Genomic DNA, 18345 nt, shown 5'->3' with positions numbered 1-18345 from the left:
GTGCAACTTATATAAGACACTAAAATATGTTGGTTACCCTTCTACATACATATGCACATGCATGACTACACATGTTTTAAAATCCCCATTCTGATAACATTTTTAGAAGACAAAAAACCGATGACTAGAATTGTGTGATCCCTTTTATACATTACTATTTCAAAATGTCAAGTGATAAACAAACACTGCAAACAGAAGAGAGACCAATAACCTAAAAGAGTTGCTTTGAAACTTTCTTATATACCTTCCAGAGGCCTTCCAAAAAAATTTCTCTGGAGTTCACTAATCAAATAAACTAAGCTATATTAGATGCAGGTTAGCGTATCTCAATTACAATATGCTTTCCATATGTGCTAGAATGCTGTTTGAAAAGATTATCATACAGAGAATTTGCATTATCTTCCTGAGTACAATTCTCCCATGCTTTCACAAACGTAACTGTCATACTGGTGCTAAAACACCTCTCTGCTTACATGAAATGAAGTGAAATATCACAAATGATATATATCAATGGTCATGAATAAAGTTGGAAAGCTCAACCAACCCACTGAAGATACAGATTTGGTGCTAAGTTTTCTGGGTTATAAAGACAAGGAAACAATTAACAATCACAGTTGCTTTACTAATTCCGCTCATTCTGTAGAACTAAGTTATCAGAGAGAGAGCTGCTTAAGCGCGAAGCACCAAGAAATGAGTGAGAAGGCCCTTTACTATCTATCATAAATAATACAACCACAGGAAGAACACTTTAAAAGTTAACATGAACATTTTTGTCACATATGTATAATCCATTTTGGCAATTTCCCAATAATTAATAAACGCTATATTTACTCATAACTCGTAGAACAAGATGATGCAAAACCTTTTAAAATTTCCTAGATAGAGGGTGTTATTTCTATCTGGAAAGTGGACTTTGGAATCTGGTGCTTCAGGCCATTTAGTAAAAGATCCGAAAGAAATGACCTATATTTCTTTCTGAACTCGACGATAGGATTTTTATCAGTACACTTTCGGTGCCTCTCAGGCACACAAAGAAGGTAAAGATCTTCCTTAGATTACAGATTTAGTTGGAATGAGAATAAAATTCTCTTCTCACCAGAGCAAAACTGTTCATTTCGTAATTAATTCATACTTAGTGCACAATGTGACCTCAGCCTAGCATAAATCAAAAGAAACACTTAAAAGTGCAATGTTCATTTGACCAAATAGTTAAACACAGAGGAAAAAGTAAAGCTTGTCTTTACAGTCAAATCAAAAGAGGCACAAACCCCTAGAGTTGAAGCAAAGGTTAATGCCAAAGAGATACATCTTATTTCCATGCATCAACACTGAACTAATTCAAACTGCACTGTATTTCCTACCTTTGGAAATACTAGCGTAGTATATCCAAAGATGGTTTTCTCTTGATTATTATTACATTGTTTTAATCCTCTGACCACTTTTTCTGTCAACACCATCCCTCTCAGCCTTTTCTGATTCTAGTGTGGCTAGAATAGGATATTTATTGTACAGTACTTTATTTGACTCAAGCCCCAAACCTCTGAGTAATCAGATTCCTTGTGTTTTCCTTACCCCCCGGTACCCAACCCATCAACAAATCCTGTTGGCTTCTGCATCTGAAGATATGTGTTTTAAATTCCCCAATTTATATGCTTTTAAAATGACTTCCCTTAATTAACCACCACACTTAATTGTCCACCTAAGGAATTCTCTATCACATCACTATATTATATCATCTTTAGGATACCTAACACCAACTGAAATTCATATTAATTTAATGACATGTTTATTATTATATTGTTTCTGTTAGACTGTAAGTTCTAAGACAATCAAGATCACATCTACTTTAATTACAGCTATATCCCCTCCTCCCCACCCAAGGATAGCATTTGGTACAGAGTAGGTGCTCAATACTTTTATTTGTTAATATAAGACTGTATAGAAAAATAAACTTACTGATAACTATTAAGGGACTCAGAATTTCCAGAAAGATTGTTTACCATATACTTCTTGAAAATAAAAAATACATTTCTGAGAAAATATAAGCAGTTCCCTCAAAAAAAGAAAATCATATTACTGTATTAATTCTGTAAAACAAATGCCATAGTGAGGTGACAAGCATATCATACCACCCCTAACAGTCTTTATCATGAATTTAGTTTTCCTTTTATTGCATATCCTAACTGCTGTCGTTTTCACTCCCATTTCCAAACCTCAAAATACAGGTTGACCCCAAAGTCCACTGGAACTTTTTGGTCGAATTGTGTTTTAGGAAGCAATGAGAGGACTCAGATAAAAATAGGGCAATGAGAATAACTAAGCAGAAACTTTCTGGAAAATACTGTCTGTCATTGAATACAGTGGTTCAATTAACATGTAACAGGTTAAGCATGTCTAACCAACAACAATGAAATAATTTAGATCCTAGGAAATTCTTGAAGGTAGTAGAAATAATTATCTTGACTTTAAGTAAGCAAGCAAGGCCGCAAGTACAGAAATACAGGGATTCTGTCATGACAAAACAAGATAAACAAAATCCTTTTTCACCACTGGGAATTCAGTTACTCATTCGGTGGGTCACAGGCCTAATGGAGCAATAAACATTCTGAGAAAACTAGTAGTGTATAGCATATGATAGAAATTCAATACATATTTGTTGAATGTGCAAATAAGACAAGGAGGACGCAGCCTCAATGGCAGCTTGGAGGAATTGCTAGAATAATGCTGTTATCTCATTTCTACAGTAAATTAGTCTCCATGTAGGCCATCATAACTTATTAATACCTACACACGGAAATATAGCTCCCAAGCATCAGTGGATCAGTGGATCCAAGATTTGTGAAACATAAATTTGTCACTATGTTGATTATGCAGGTATCTGGGTCCACTGGGAGAGGGGAGATGTGCACGTCTGAGGGAAATAGGTGAAAAGAGGACTATTTTACAAAGTTTAGTTATACTGAATTTAGACACGTTATTATATACACGGTTTATAAAAAACTATTTCATCTTTCACTAAAATTTAGTCTCAAAAAAAATCTTCAATCACTGCTCAGTAATGGAGATTAGCAGAGAATATCTCTTGGGAAATGTATTGTCCACAGCCAGCAAATTCTGTACAGTGGTTAGCATATTAATATATTAAGTCTATTAGATGGTATATTTAACTCATAGCTGGTGCCTTCACTAAAAGTTATTAGTACATCAAAATATTGTCCATTCTGACTGGCAAAGAGCTGTCTAATATTACATGTGCCCCAGTTGCCCACCTCTATATGGTAAAGGAAACAGGTTGCTTTAATTCTATAGATTTCAGGGCACACATCCTAAAGAGTGAAGGCATTATTAAAATATTAATTGCTTAGGTAGAAATAGAGACACAGATGTAAAGAACAAGCATATGGACACCAAGGGGGGAAAGCGGTGGGGGTGGGGTGGGGTGGGGTGGGGTGGGGGGGTGGGTGTGGGATAAATTGGGAGATTGGGATTGACATATATACAAATATACAAATATGTGTAAAATAGATAACTAATAAGAACCTGCTGTATAAAAAATTAAATTAAATTAAATTTAAAAAACATTAATTGCTTAAGTTTTGTATTTCTATTATTCAGATATACATAATATAAATAATAAAGTAGGGCATACTTTCATTTCCTCTCCAAAGATCACAATGATGAATTTTAATATGATAAGTAAAATACTGATGTTCTATAAGCAGCCATTCCACAGACTCCAAAGTCCTGGCAACTCTGTTAGTTTCTGCATGGAAAGTTGCTTGGTTCCAAGGTGAATTTCCTTAATGGCAGTGTTCAGGCTAAAATTTGTTCAGAAATACTCAAAGCAACCTTATTCTAGGTAAACTGATAGGTTTCATTATTCACAATGTGCAACTATTGACATGTTACAAATGCACATATTAATATCACTAACATATCAAATCCCATTTATATAACCTCTTTTGCTGATTCAAATTTCAAATATTTTCTGTAAACCCTCTAATCCGACCTTAATTCAAAATTGGAAAGTGCAGAAAATTTGAAGGGAATGCCCATTGGACACCAAACATTTTAGCAAGCCAGTACTGATGTGCATTCAATAGATGATTCTTATAAATGATCAGGTGCTTTTCATACAAAAAATAAAAATGACATAGCATGATTTCAATTTAATAACTAATTTGACAAAAACTGTTATAAAATTAAACTTTCCACAATCTTTCAAATGGTTTACACATTTTCAGTAACTTGGCTAAAGCAATCTATTTGAAACAGTATAAAAAATGTTTGTTGATAAGTTGAAATATTGATTCCTTTCGGTCAAAGAAACATGTCATGCCTGCAACTGCTACACACAGTCACCTCCTAGGAGACATTTGGAAATGACCTTGAAACTCAAAACCCCAAACTTCAAAAGACTATTAGGAAAGCATTAATATTTACATTATACATGAGAAATGTAATTTAGGTACCTATATTACAGTATTTCTAGGAGTCAGATGAACTGGAGGCCTCCAGGAAGAGAGAACATTACTGACAGACTCTAACCCCTTCCTTTTTAGTAAGGGTAGATAGTAGGGGGTAATGATCAATATATAAATACTATATCAAATATAAGACATAGTGATATCTGTTAAGAATTCTCACTTTTAACAGAACAGTGAAATAAACTTGCAAAACATTTTGCAGTAATTCCTAATAAAGGAATTCTGAAACCCTTCCTACAGAGCAGTTACAGTAGGAAAGACTTTTTGGTAAGAATTAATACACAGTTGGAGGGCTTAAAACAACAGCAGCAACTGCTGTTAAGAGTTTTTCATGTCCTTCTCAAGTTGCAAATGCCACTTCAAGATTTGATTCTAAAACAAGGACACTTAGATGCCAAGAATGAATAATATTGTTCAGACACAGAAGCAACTCAGAAATGTGGATAGTCTGGAAATTCTCCCACAGCTAGCGTCTATCACTGAACCAGACTAACTCTCTTCCCTGCTGTCACACCCATTCTGGCTTCCAGATAAACCCCAGACCTGCATAGGCATGTATCGGGCCAGTGGAAGTGGAATGTGGTTTCTATGATATATACTTCATAAATGAATAAAAGGAACCTAGATTACCGGTTATATGACTGACTGAACCACTTACATAAATGAACTGGAACCTGGCAGTTTGTAGCATAAGTAAGGGCACTGGGTTCAAGCTCAACTTTGCTATCTTCTACCCTTGTCACCTTTGGGCAAGCCACTTAATCTTCCTGTGACTCAGTTATTTCATCTATAGAACTGGAGATAAGAATATCATCTCATAGGTTTTCTTTCCTGAGGATTAATGAAATGATTTCATATATATAAAAAGTTCAGAAGAATGTATGGTATGTAACAAACACTTTTTGAATCAACTCTTCTCTGTCACTATATCCATATTCTCCCATTAGATAAACACTGAAGTTCTAGTTCATATGTATGTTCCTGGTTGTCAACTGCTGAGTGGCTAAGAAATGCAGAGTACCCTTGGTAACCAGCCAACAGAACACTCACAGACCAGACTGAATCTACCACAGTTCATGAATGAATTCGTTTTACATATATTTATTGCAATTCTAACCATATCAATCCTGAGGTGTTTGTTGGACCCTTACCAACAATATCGCTGTTGCTACAAGAGACAAAAAATGGAGATGGGGGAATTAAGACAATCTACAGAAAGAGAGTCTTACAACTTAAAATAGCACCCCAAACAGGACAAATCCATTGTAATCCTTATGACCATAAAGAAATTCAATAGTAGATACACAGTTTTCTGTAATGTGCACTCTAGAAGAAACTTAAGGTATGAGACAGGACCAATATGGGTTTTCCAAAGGCCAAGAGCACATTTTTCTCTCTGCTAACAAGGGTTTAAAAATTATCTTTGAAAAGTCTTTAAACAAGCCCTAGTAGATCTTGCCAAAGGACACTTGTTTTCACAGCTTCTTTTGTTTCTTACTCCTAATCCAAAAAACCACAAATAGGCCTGAGCTAAAGATACTGAAATGTAAGAAAAAGACCACTATAAAAACATTTAATTGCCTTTACCTTCCAATTATACCCCCAACAGTTCCATACATTCATTCTATTTTATTAAAGCAGATAACTGAGAGCTGTCACATACATCTCATAAATACTAAATTATAAAAAAAAAAGATTAGCCATTTGTAGTCACTTGTAATATTCATAAAAATCAGAGCAAACTCTTAAGACTACTACTTTATTAGATCCTAACTAAGGTCTAGTCTAAAACTTATCTATTGGTAATAACTCCCAAGCAAATATTATGCAATACATAAACGTCAAGGCACAAATATAATCTGCCCACCAAGGAAACTGATAATGGTATTTTGAAAAAATTATTAAATTTAAGAGAGATGATAATAATAGCTGATAACAATAAACAATTGCCTCGATGTCTCTGAAGGTATGAAGAAATATAGACTATCACTGAAACAAAGTGAAAATGATACCATAATATTAGGATAATGATGAAAAGGCTTTGTACAAGTTACTATCTCTCTCAAAAAAAGCTTAGTTAAAATATATTCAGTTATGTCCCTGAAAATAGCAAAATTAAGAATTAATTGGCTTGCCTTTTTTTTCTACAAGATTAATAATATATGGTTATATCCTGATCTGGTAAGGTACTAAATTTAAAAAGCACTTTTTTTTAAAAAAATTATTTATTTATTTATTTTTGGCTGTGTTGGGTCTTCGTTTCTGTGAGAGGGCTTTCTCTAGTTGCGGCAAGCGGGGGCCACTCTTCATCGCAGTGTGCGGGCCTCTCACTATCGCGGCCTCTCTTGTTGCGGAGCACAGGCTCTAGAGCGCAGGCTCAGTAATTGTGGCTCACGGGCCTAGCTGCTCTGCAGCATGTGGGATCTTCCCAGACCAGGGCTCGAACCCGTGTCCCCTGCATTGGCAGGCAGATTCTCAACCACTGCGCCACCAGGGAAGTCCTAAAAAGCACTTCTGTAAGTCTTCAATATTAAACAATTCAAGAACCCTACAGTATGAAGCTGTTGTCAGGCACTGCTACTGCAGAAAGCAGACGCTATCAAGTTCATATCTACTATAGAAAAAGCTGTTTAAAATAGTTGACAGTTATCTTTGTCATCATATTGTTTAAATTGGTTATAACACCACACCAAGATCATGAGTTCAAGGCTTACTGAGTCAGTGACCTTGTTTATGCACCATGGGCACAAACTCTACCCCTAACCCACTGTCATCATAAAAGAGTATCACTGGTCATAAGAAACATTAGGCAAAAATAGGTGAAATGATCAATTTAAAAACATTCTTACCACTGGAAATCAAAATAGTTTCATGCCCTATTAATTATGGTAGTTAGCATCATCTTTTTATACGGATGACAGACAACATTAGTAAACCAAACAACAAGCAGAAAATAATATGAAAAATCTCACTGCTTTCATAGGTTATATATAAGTGAACCTAACAAACACTATGGCTAATTAGAAGTCATCTCAGGAAAGGATAAAAAAATTTTAAATTTGTAAGGAATTTTAAATTCTAAAGGAATCCCTTAGCTAAACTATATCTCTGTCGGAAATAATTTTAAAAGGGCTAGATGTGTCCCCAAATCCTGCTTCAAATCTATGAAATTAATTTCCTATGATTTTACCTTTATATGTGTTCAGTTTATGCCCTAAAATGGATTAAGAAGCTGTGTAATGCCAAATGATAATATTATTTATACAATGAATGTCTATAAAACTATGATACAAGGATTTTAGAACCATATTCTGATCCATCATACAGATATATTAACATTTGATAATACAATAAATTATTAAAATACTTAAATTGTCAGCATTGAGAAAACGAAAGCACGTGAAATAGAATAGAAATGCCAATAATTAACAAGAATGTGATCTGATTGGTACTGAAAGAGCAAATAGTAAGTAAAACCTAGGAGAGGAGTGATAGCATCTTTATTATTGCTGTTAATGGAACAAAAGGTACCTAATCACACTAGCTTCTCTTTTCAAAGACAACTACAAATATCCTAATAGCATCACATGTCAAAGAGTAGTTACTTCTGCTGCCTTCTATTAAAAGCAATTACATGCTAGGAAACATCACATTGCTCACACATTGCCAGGAGCATGTTATCAGTCTATTCTTATCACGTGAAGCCAGACACAGTCAACTCTCAGTAAGCCATTCACATGGAGGGAACACTGATAATTCACAAGAGTTATATCTGCCATTTGAATGCATCACATAGTTTGTTTAGGCTCCTATAAAATTAATTTAAATTAAAAATATGATCCTTAAGCCAGTGTTAACACATGACAAAGAGCATGAGGTAATGGTGCTGGGGAGGCAGGGAAACATCAGACTAGTATTAGTACTGGGCCACTGGATAAACTAAAGGCACACCACACATATGTGGAGAACTTAGCCAAGAGTGGCTAGGAAATTCAATATATTGTCACTCTTTCTAGATTGGTTTTATATTGGGAGCTATGTTTTTCAACACACCATATGTACATTTTGTTTGTTTGTTTAGTGGGCAAATTGATTCATTCAGTTCTGTCACTTTATGAGTATAATTTTACTGGGTCGTATTAATAGAAATACATTAATACTCTACATAAGCTAGGTAGCATTGAGTGCACAAGAATAAAGTACTTAAAAGGGCAAGATCACATAAATAGCCTATCCTTGTCCTGTGGGACAGACAAGCGGATCTTGAATTGAGGTTTTTGATAATAGAGCTTTAATTGGCACAATCATACTACAGAGAGATGCAGTGGTGTTGAAAAGCACAGGCTGTGGATTCAGTCTCGCTCTAATGCACCCTGTCTCCATGACCTTGCCCACAGAATAAACAAAGCAAAGTGGTGAAGCACATGGGCTGCGGAATCATCCTGCCTGAGCTTGATTTTTACCTCCACTTTGTTCATCTGTAAAATGGCTACAATCATAGTACCTACAGCATAGGATAGATGAAAAAATTAAATGAAATAATCCACGGAAAACACTTAACAAAGAATCTGGCATATAGTAAGTGCACAACAGATATTAACATTTGTAATTGTTAAAGTTGTCAGTTTTGTTGAGTCTGTGATATGTATTTATCTTCATTCTCACAGGGTTTCGATTGATGGTTTTTCTATTTTACTGATCATTATTCTACTTTATAGTTGTTTAGAGACAATAAGAAACTAAGTAGTTTCCTTACAATCAAACAACAAATCATGAAATAGACATTCACTTTAGCACACTAAACTTCTGTTTATTTAAGTGGGCCAACCATAAATTTTAAAAATTTATTGACTAAATAACCACAGGCCACTATGAAAAAAATCTGGCTTTCACTTTTGAAAATTTCAACAAAAATCTTTGGTAGTATACGCACACACACCTAAATGAAGTGAAATACTAAATCATAGGAACTTAAATGGCAAAATAACTTTAACAAACTACCACAGCCAGATTCAATTATGTAGATCTCTGGTATTTAATCAGTTACAAGAAGGATTTTCAAAAAACAGGTTCTATTATATATATCACCGAATGAATCATTAAATACACACACACTTCTTACTATGTGCCTAAATTTTGGGTTAGCACCCATACTTTATTTTATTTGCTTGGTACTATGAAACTAAGTACACATAACTGTAATTCTCTTGTGCGTTCATCAAACACACTTATACTTGCCAGAAGCTATACTACATACTGGGAAAAAACAGTAAACAAAATGGAAACACTTCTTCCTGCCTGCAAGAAGTTCAGTGTCTGATGGGGAGTCAAATGGATGAAGACAATTATAATATATTATGAAGACTGCATTCTGACAGAAGTGTCATATAAACAGAAGCTAAATGAAGAATTGGTGAAGGTTCAGAGAGAAGTTGCAAAGCCTTGTAAGTGTCTCTGTTCCAGGAACAAAAGAGTCCAGCCTGAGGATGTTTTAGGGGGAGTGAAGAGGCAAATGACCTTGAAATGCATGAGTTTAGATGTTCCCTAGGAGACAATGGGTGGTCAGTGAAATGTTCCAAGCATAGGAGTGCCATGATAATTTATACTTTAGAAAGACAATTCTGATTAGCTTGTAGAAAACTGATCACAAGGAAAGAGGACTGAAGGCAGAGAGACCACTTAGGATTCTGTTGAAGTCATCAAGAAGAAAGATGTCATAACATTTGTAATTACTGAGAAATCAAAATGTATATATCCATACGGCAGGCAGCTTCTGAAATGGCTCCCAAATGCTCCCTGCCTCCTGGTATTCATGCCCTTGAGTAAATTTCCTCCCCGTGTGTGAAGCCTGGACCTAGTTAATAGCTTCCAATGATGAAATCGGGCTACAAAAGACTGTGACTTCCCTTTTGCTTCTATTCTCTATTCACTTCTTCTGGGTGTGCACAATTTGATGAAGCAAACTGCCTTTTGTCAGCTGCATTACTGAGAGGCCCATGAGGCAAGGAATTGAGGGCAGCCTCTGGATAAAAGCCAGCAAAGACGAATAGCGGCCCTCAGTCCAATAGCCCTAGAGGAACAGAATGCTGTCAAAAATCATATGGGTGAACATAAATCATCCTCCACTCAAGCCTTCAGATTAGATCACAACCCTGACAACACCTCACATGCAGCCTTGTGACAGACCTTGAGGCAGAGGACTCAGCTGAGCTCTGCCACGATTCCAGAAACTGTGAGAAAATAAATGTGTGTTCATTTAAGTTGCTAAATTTGGGGATAATTCATTATGTATCAATAGCTATAGGCAACTAACATTATCCACAACAATAAAATAAAAAGTTAAAATTCTTCCAACTTCCACAAAAATGTGAAGCCATTTTCAAGTGTAACTGTATTCCTAGGAACATGTGTTAAAATGGAACTGATATTTTTAAGTTATAATTTTTAATTTCTTGAGTCATCTCCTGTACAGTATCTGGAGGGCACTAAATAACAAAATTTAGCTCACTCAATCAACACACCTACAAGATGTTAAACATTGTTTTAAAATAATGATATGCTCATAGAAACAGAGATGAGAATTGTGGTTGTCAGAGGCAGGGGATAGGGGGTAGGGGAATTGGGTGAAGATGGACAAAAGGTACAAATTTCCAGTTATAAAATAAATAAGTTTTGGTGATGTAATGTACAGCATGGTGACTATAGTGAACGATATACTGTATTGTATATTTGAGAGTTGCTAAGAGTAAATCTTAAAAGTTCCCATCACAAGGAAAAAAAGTTTCTAACTATGTGAGTTGAGGGATGTTAACTAAACTTACTGTGGTAATCATTTTGCAATATATACATATATCAAATCATTATGTGGTACACCCTAAACTTACCCAATGTTATATGTCAATTATATTGCAATAAAACTGGAAAAAATAAAAACATAAGCAAATCAAAAACCAAAAAACAATAATATGAATGAAAATTATAATAATGATCCCAAAAAACATAGTTTAAAATTAGTGAAAACAAGATAACACCCAGATATTACTGAATAACCTATTAAAAATAAAGAATTAAATTTACTCTTACCAACAAGGACTAATTGACCAAAGAATTACTTATATATAATGCCTCAGAAAAGATACCAGATTTGCACGTCCCTAAATTAAATATATTTCTCTTAAACAAATTAGAGAAACCTCTTGCCCTTACTTCTTATATCACGTAAAATATATAGTCTGGAACTGGTATAACTGCCATAAATATACAGTTGGACCAAAACACACCCCATTATAGTTTTATATAGCTGTGTGAAAAAATTCCATGGGATTTCAATGTAAATAATTTCTATTTGCCAAAATAAAACTAATTTAGCTAGAACAATAATTCTAAATGAGAATGATTATCTGTGTGAATTGTAAATGCTATCAACTGAACACCTGTTATTGTGCCTAATCCATACAATGTATATAAGCAAAAATTACTGAAATGGGGAGAGACAGTCTCACTAACTCATAGCTAAAAAGTGTCATATTAAAATAACACAAGGTGTCTATAATGTTATAAAGCTTAACCTCAAAGGAGCCCCATGAAAAACTGATTTCATTACTTTATGTACCCCATGTATATTAATATATCCTTACCAAATGCCTAATGACATGAATGTGGATTCCTTCATTCATTATTAGAAGAGACAGACCTTAAGTCATAGCAATGCTTTACAACTGATAGATTCCATTCAAAAAATGCCTTACAAATTTTAGTCATAGAAAAAAATAACCTTATTCCCTTCCAAATATACAACTTCCTAGCTTTGGTTTAAGTTCTAAAGAACTGTCTTCAGTGCCAGAATAATAGGATTACACATTTCACAAGATAATACATGTGAAACTATAGCTTTAAAAAGGGATCAGTTAACTATGCAACAAAACGCACAAATTACTAAGGGCATAAAAGCCATTGTTACAACACGGGGAAGTGATTAAGAACAAACCTGGGTTCAAACCTCAGCTTTGCCACTTACTAGCTATGTAAACAAGACATAATTCTTAATTCCCATAGCCTCAGTTTCCTCACCTATAAAACAATAATATAGGTTATCTAGGGCTGGTGTGAGGACTAAATGAGATATGTATTTAAAATGTTTATCACAGCTCTTGGGACATAGTAAATGCTTAATATATGTGCTATTACTGCTATTATTGTTATTATTATGATTGCTATTATTATTGTTATTAGTAGTGATGGTGTAGGTAGTAGTACAGTCACCATACCATCACCAATATGTAAAGAAAGAGCTATTTTGAAGCCTACTCATTCAGAAGGCTGAAGATACACTGCCTCAATTTCTCTTTACTATTAGTGACTCTTATAATTAAGTAATGGCATGGACCTCTGGCTCATGAATTCCTTGTTTCCTCTTCCACAAGCCAACTGGAAATGAAAACATGAGTCATCATTAAGTTAAAACACTTAAAATGTTCATAATGAAAAAATCTTTGATAAGGTGATAATACATATATCCAAAGAATTTAGATATAATAAAAATGATGAAATTATATACAGGTATATATGGTTTTTAGCTGGCTGCCTGAAAAAATTAAAGCCTTCTCGGTTTGTTCCCTTACATATTAATGCTTACACTAAGAAGCATGTATATTATGTCATTAAGATGACAAATTATTTGTTAAGACACCAGGTCTCTCAGGACACTTTAGCACCATTTATAAGGAGTGTGTACTGAGACTGACATCTCATTATTTTCAAGTCAATTCCAAGACTTCCTATATTATAAAGACAGAGATAAATTTGATTTTAACACTTTTTTGTTTTTTTTCATTGATTTACTAAATATATAAGACTGTGTTAAGCAACCAAACAAGGGTGGGTATCTTCAAAAGCAACCAGCTGATTCTAAGACTAAGAAACACAATTTAAAATATGATCCTAGAGGAAAAGTGCTTTTACATAAATATATTTTCAGACTCAGTTCCACCATAATTTTGAAGCTAGCCCAATATTTCAAGCATTGCGAAATGATCTTTATATGCATTTGAAATATTTATAACACCTCAATTTTCTGTTATTAAAGCAAAATTGCACTACAGAAATATATTATTGAAGAAGTTAAACTTTATTAGCCTTCTATGTTTATTTCTTAAATTTCCTCCAAGCAACATTAAAACCAAAGAAATTGCTTACAACTTCCACACACACTATCTTTGTTCTTCCTGAAGCCTCTAGAGAACCCTAGAAATTCTAATTAGAATTAGCAGTTATAACCTACATATTTTATTATTTATTTCAAGTTTAGTTAATATTAACCATCATTACTTTAATTCTTATATAATATCACTATTATCTATAATTACTATAGATTTTTAAGGAAAATGACATTATTATTATAGCCTTGTTGTTCATATGTCCCCAAATATCATCAATTTGAATAATAAATAAAACTAGAACACATATGCAAATTCCAACAGTTACATGTATGATGTACAGTCCAAAGTATTGGGTGTGTTTGGGTTTTCTGTAAGATCTTACAGACAACAAACTTTTTGGCCAACCCAATACTAAGTCTTTTCCAACTGCCTCTAATATATACACTTTTTGTCATTAATCCAGAGAGCATTTTGAGATCTAGTTTGTCATACAGCATCATTATGGCTTGTAAGAAGACCCTAAATATTATAAGCATGAGGACACAGGATTTGGGAACTAGAAGAAACTGTAGAGATTAAGAATTCATACTGATCAGGATATCGTCACATCTTGTCTAGCCTACTGGTATTGATTCACAATCAAAGGTCCATCATCTATCTGTGAATTCCCATTACCTATCTGTCCTCCAAAGGCCCGCTCAATGGCTAATCATCAAATTATTGGGCACCTAGGCTTAAAGAACAAAACCCCATTTCCTCAGAGTGAAATTCATCTCACCACCTTCACTCCAAGTCCCAGCCCAACAGGCTGTGCTTTCAACACAGCGTGCACTTCACCCTCTCCATATTTTGCTAATGGTGTTCTCTGCCTAGAATGCCTTCTTTCCTTCTCTCCCTATTGAAATTTTGCTTAAATTTCAAGGCCCAGAACAAATTATACCGCCTCTGGGATCTCCATTTGCCCTAGTCAAAATTAACTGTTTCCCTTTTGTGCTCCTCTGGCTTCTTAAAAATATCTAGGTTAACATTTAATAAAAATTGACTAAGTGTAGTATACCTCTTTCTCTCTCCCTGACTAGATGAGTCCCCTGGTGCAAAGACAAGACCTTATTCATTTATCTCCCTCCTATTTAGTATAAGACCTTGCACATAGTGTGTACCCAACAAATACAAATTAAATGAAATGAGAGATCCATTCTCTCCTAAGACGGAAATATTTTGGATTATAATAGGAAATTTAGAATAATTTTCTCTACAACTCTAAGAATAAGTGATTCAAATAGAAAGTATAATTTGATGGTACTTTCCCATATTAAACATTTACACATTTAAATATTATAGGTATCAGAACTAGCCTATTTTAAAACTTCTTTCTATTTAGCAATCTGAAGCAACTATAAACTCCTAAGAGAAACATTTTCTTGAAACACAGACCAGTAATGCTTTACAATGCATTTAGGGAGAACAGAGACACGAGCTTTCCAAACCCCTTGCAGGAGGAGGAAACTCTCAGAGGTTTTGGAACACTGGGTCTAAGAGCTTTGGAAATAGGTCTTAGAAACAACGAGTATGTTGCTCCTTCCAGAACACAGCTGCGTGAGTGGCAAACAGCAGCAGAATAGGGAAAAAAGTGGTGCCCTGAAGCTAGGAAAGCCAGGGCAGTGTGGTTTGAGTTGCCTGGAGCCAGAGCCTCCAGCTGATTTCTTACTGATCCTGCCACCTATTGACCAAATTATGAATCAAGGCACTGCAAGTGACAAGGAACTTCAGCTGTTAGAGTTAAGATCAATCAATACTTATCAAAACAAATGGAAGTTTGTATCATTCAAATTTGTTTTGGCTATTTTATGGAATATGCTATGATGCTTAACTGTTCCTTTAAATGTCCCTTCAGAAATAAATCTTAGTAAAAGTAATGGTACTGAAAGGTGCTCCTGACCTAATTTGGACTCATATTCAAAATTAGGAAAGTAGAAGTAGTAGTAGTATCACATAGAAAATTCAGAGAATCAGAGTTAAGAGGAATGGAAATGCAGAATTCTCAGTAGTTGAGTATGTGAGAGCCTTTACATGACTTTGGTTTTACTTTGCTTTGATTATGTTTTAGCAGCCAGAGTAAGAATGGTTTCTACTCTAACTGACTAGCTTTGCCAAGTGCTGCTCAGAAGAGCATGGAAGTCTCTTGCTGAATTAACAGTTGTAATAAGTGTCAATAACTAAAACAAACCATACACAAACACACACACAGCATCATGTTAAATGAAAGGGAAAGGGGAATTGATAATTTATTGAGTGCCTGCTATATCAAGCACCATGCTGGGTGCTTTAAATATATAACCTTATTTAACTCTCATACTTCTAGTTAAACATTAGTCTTTCTCATTTTATAGATGAGAAAATTCAGTCGCAGAGGTTACTAGTATCACAGCTGAAATACAAGAATGTATGACTCCATTTCCTCTGGGCTTTTCCCACTATACCACACTACCTTGAGAAACTCTCTAATGGATTTTATGCTAACTTCCATGTCTCAAACTCCACTTTCTTCATTTGTAAAATACAGTTTGGCTTAATCACTTCTAAGGTCCAGACAGACTCTGAAATTTTATGAAACCTATAATTCTTATGGGACTCAATACAAATACATCAATAAGTAAAAGAACAAATGCTCAACACGAAATGTGCAAATAACTGGAGGAAGTTGTTCACAGAAAAAGAGGTTAAAATTGCCTTTGAATAGAAGGAAAGCTACTCAACTTCACTCCTAATTTAAGGAGTAAAAATTATAATATGGATGATTTACCATTTCACCTCTGAGATAGGCAAAGTTTGTAGGGAAACAGATACTCATATGTATTTTAGATGTAACACTATAAATGGACACAAACTCTTTGGAAGGAAATTTGGTAATATCTATCAAAATTATAAATGCAGACAGCATTTTATCCAGGAATTTCACTTCTAAAATTTATCCTACAGATAGATCCTATGTGCACAAACGTATATGTAGATACACTTTCGCCGCAGCATTGCTTGAAATAGCAAAAGGCTGGAAAAAATCTAAATATCCATCAATAGGGGGCAGGTTAAATAAATTCAGATAGGCCCATACCAAAGAATTCCATGCAATGTGTAAAAAGAACAAAGTAGATAAACATAAACTACTATGGAATAATATCCAAGTATATAAAGTGAAAACAGAAAGAAGTAAAAAACAAAAAATGATATATACACATATGCTTCTAGAGGCATAGACTATTTCTAGGAGGCAATGTGGGAAATCAGTAAGAATGGTTTCTCTAGGGAAGAAGCTGTAAGTCTGCGACTGAAGGGATATGCTTACCACGCATCTTTTTATTATTATTATTATTAATACCTTGATGTAAGCATGTTTTACTTTTTCAATTTAAAAAAAGTGATTATAATAAATAGTAATCTCTGGAGTCCTTGAAGAATCCTTTAAATGTGAAGTCTAGTAGAGCAAATAAGGGAAAAAAAAGACTTCAATGGCAGGAATTTTCTTAAATGTCAAAATTCTTCAGAATACTCTAATCACCCCAGATTTCTGTATGGGTGTGAGCTTCAATCTACAAGGAACAACAAATACAGTACAAGTACCTCCAGTGCGCAAGATAAGCTAGAAGGGCTGAAAAGGAATAATTTTCACCTCTCTCTCTCTCCCTCTCTCTCTCTCTCTGAATCTTCCAAAATTCACATTCTCACATTCTACGGCATGCTGTGACAAATCAGACAAATGAATGGTAAAGGTGCTAATTCCAAGGGCACAGGCGTGTGGAATATATCAATTTCTTAGTTGTAAAGACTCACTCAGGCTGAAAAAACTCCTATGCTTAAGTAAGCTATCAATTCTGTGATAGTTAGTAAAATAGTAATGTTAAAATGAAATACCAAAAATTCACAAACCACAATGATCAATTATGAGATTGAGAAGTTACCTATATAGTACCAAAATTATGTGTGAAATTCAAAAGTGGTTAAGGATCTAACCATAAAGAAGGCACTCAATTATCAAATCAGTAAAATATACTTATTAGGTACCAGATTTTGATATTATTCCAGACAATCTGCTTATAGAAAAAAACTATCAAATTTCCAAAAAAAACCAAATGGATTAGTACAAATGTAAAACTACATAAGCATGATGGCACCAATCTTACTCCAATTACATTATTTTCTCTTATATGGTGAATCAATAGATTCATCCCCTCTGCTTCTCAGTAAAAATGACAACTTTACAATAGAGGAGTATAAGTTACATATTAAACAATAAAAATAAAACCTATATTTTCAGGTGAATAATAACATTTATGCAAAATAAATTTAACAGGAAAAAAGCTATCCTTCTTTCGTTGCTAGGTAAAATACAGTTAATATGTCAATCTAATTATGTTTGACTCTGCCCAAAAAATTATACATGTACACATTACTAGAAATTTTTAGCAAAGCACTGAATTCAATATATCAGAACAAAAACTCTATATTAAAAAATAAAATATACCTTTTATCTGGGTAGCGAAATTCAGTGCCAATTTTGCAAAGAGATCTGGATTTTCAAACTTCTCCTCCTTAACTTTCAACCAGAAACAGTTCTCAGACAATTCTTTGGGTTCAATCTGAAACAAAAGTAACAAAGATAAGTTTCTAAATTATTACTTCATATTTAATTTTTCAAAGAATTC

The 18345-nt window shown here is 34.2% G+C and overlaps 1 protein-coding gene across 4 annotated transcripts in view; it reads right to left on the bottom strand.

Annotated features, from left to right (window-relative positions):
* Window positions 1-18345, bottom strand: part of DIAPH2 (diaphanous related formin 2) — an 878028-nt gene that overhangs the window by 560271 nt on the left and 299412 nt on the right. For all 4 annotated transcript variants that reach the window (XM_061179189.1, XM_061179191.1, XM_061179192.1 and 1 more), the window contains one exon: window positions 18165-18279. In XM_061179189.1, the coding sequence (XP_061035172.1) occupies window positions 18165-18279 (115 nt within the window). The remainder of the gene's footprint in view (window positions 1-18164; window positions 18280-18345) is intronic.

This window comes from Eubalaena glacialis, chromosome X (genome assembly GCF_028564815.1).
Source record: "Eubalaena glacialis isolate mEubGla1 chromosome X, mEubGla1.1.hap2.+ XY, whole genome shotgun sequence".
Classification (NCBI taxonomy): domain Eukaryota; kingdom Metazoa; phylum Chordata; class Mammalia; order Artiodactyla; family Balaenidae; genus Eubalaena; species Eubalaena glacialis.
Note: the sequence above shows the minus strand (reverse complement) of the source record. Positions and strands in the feature narration are given on the sequence as shown.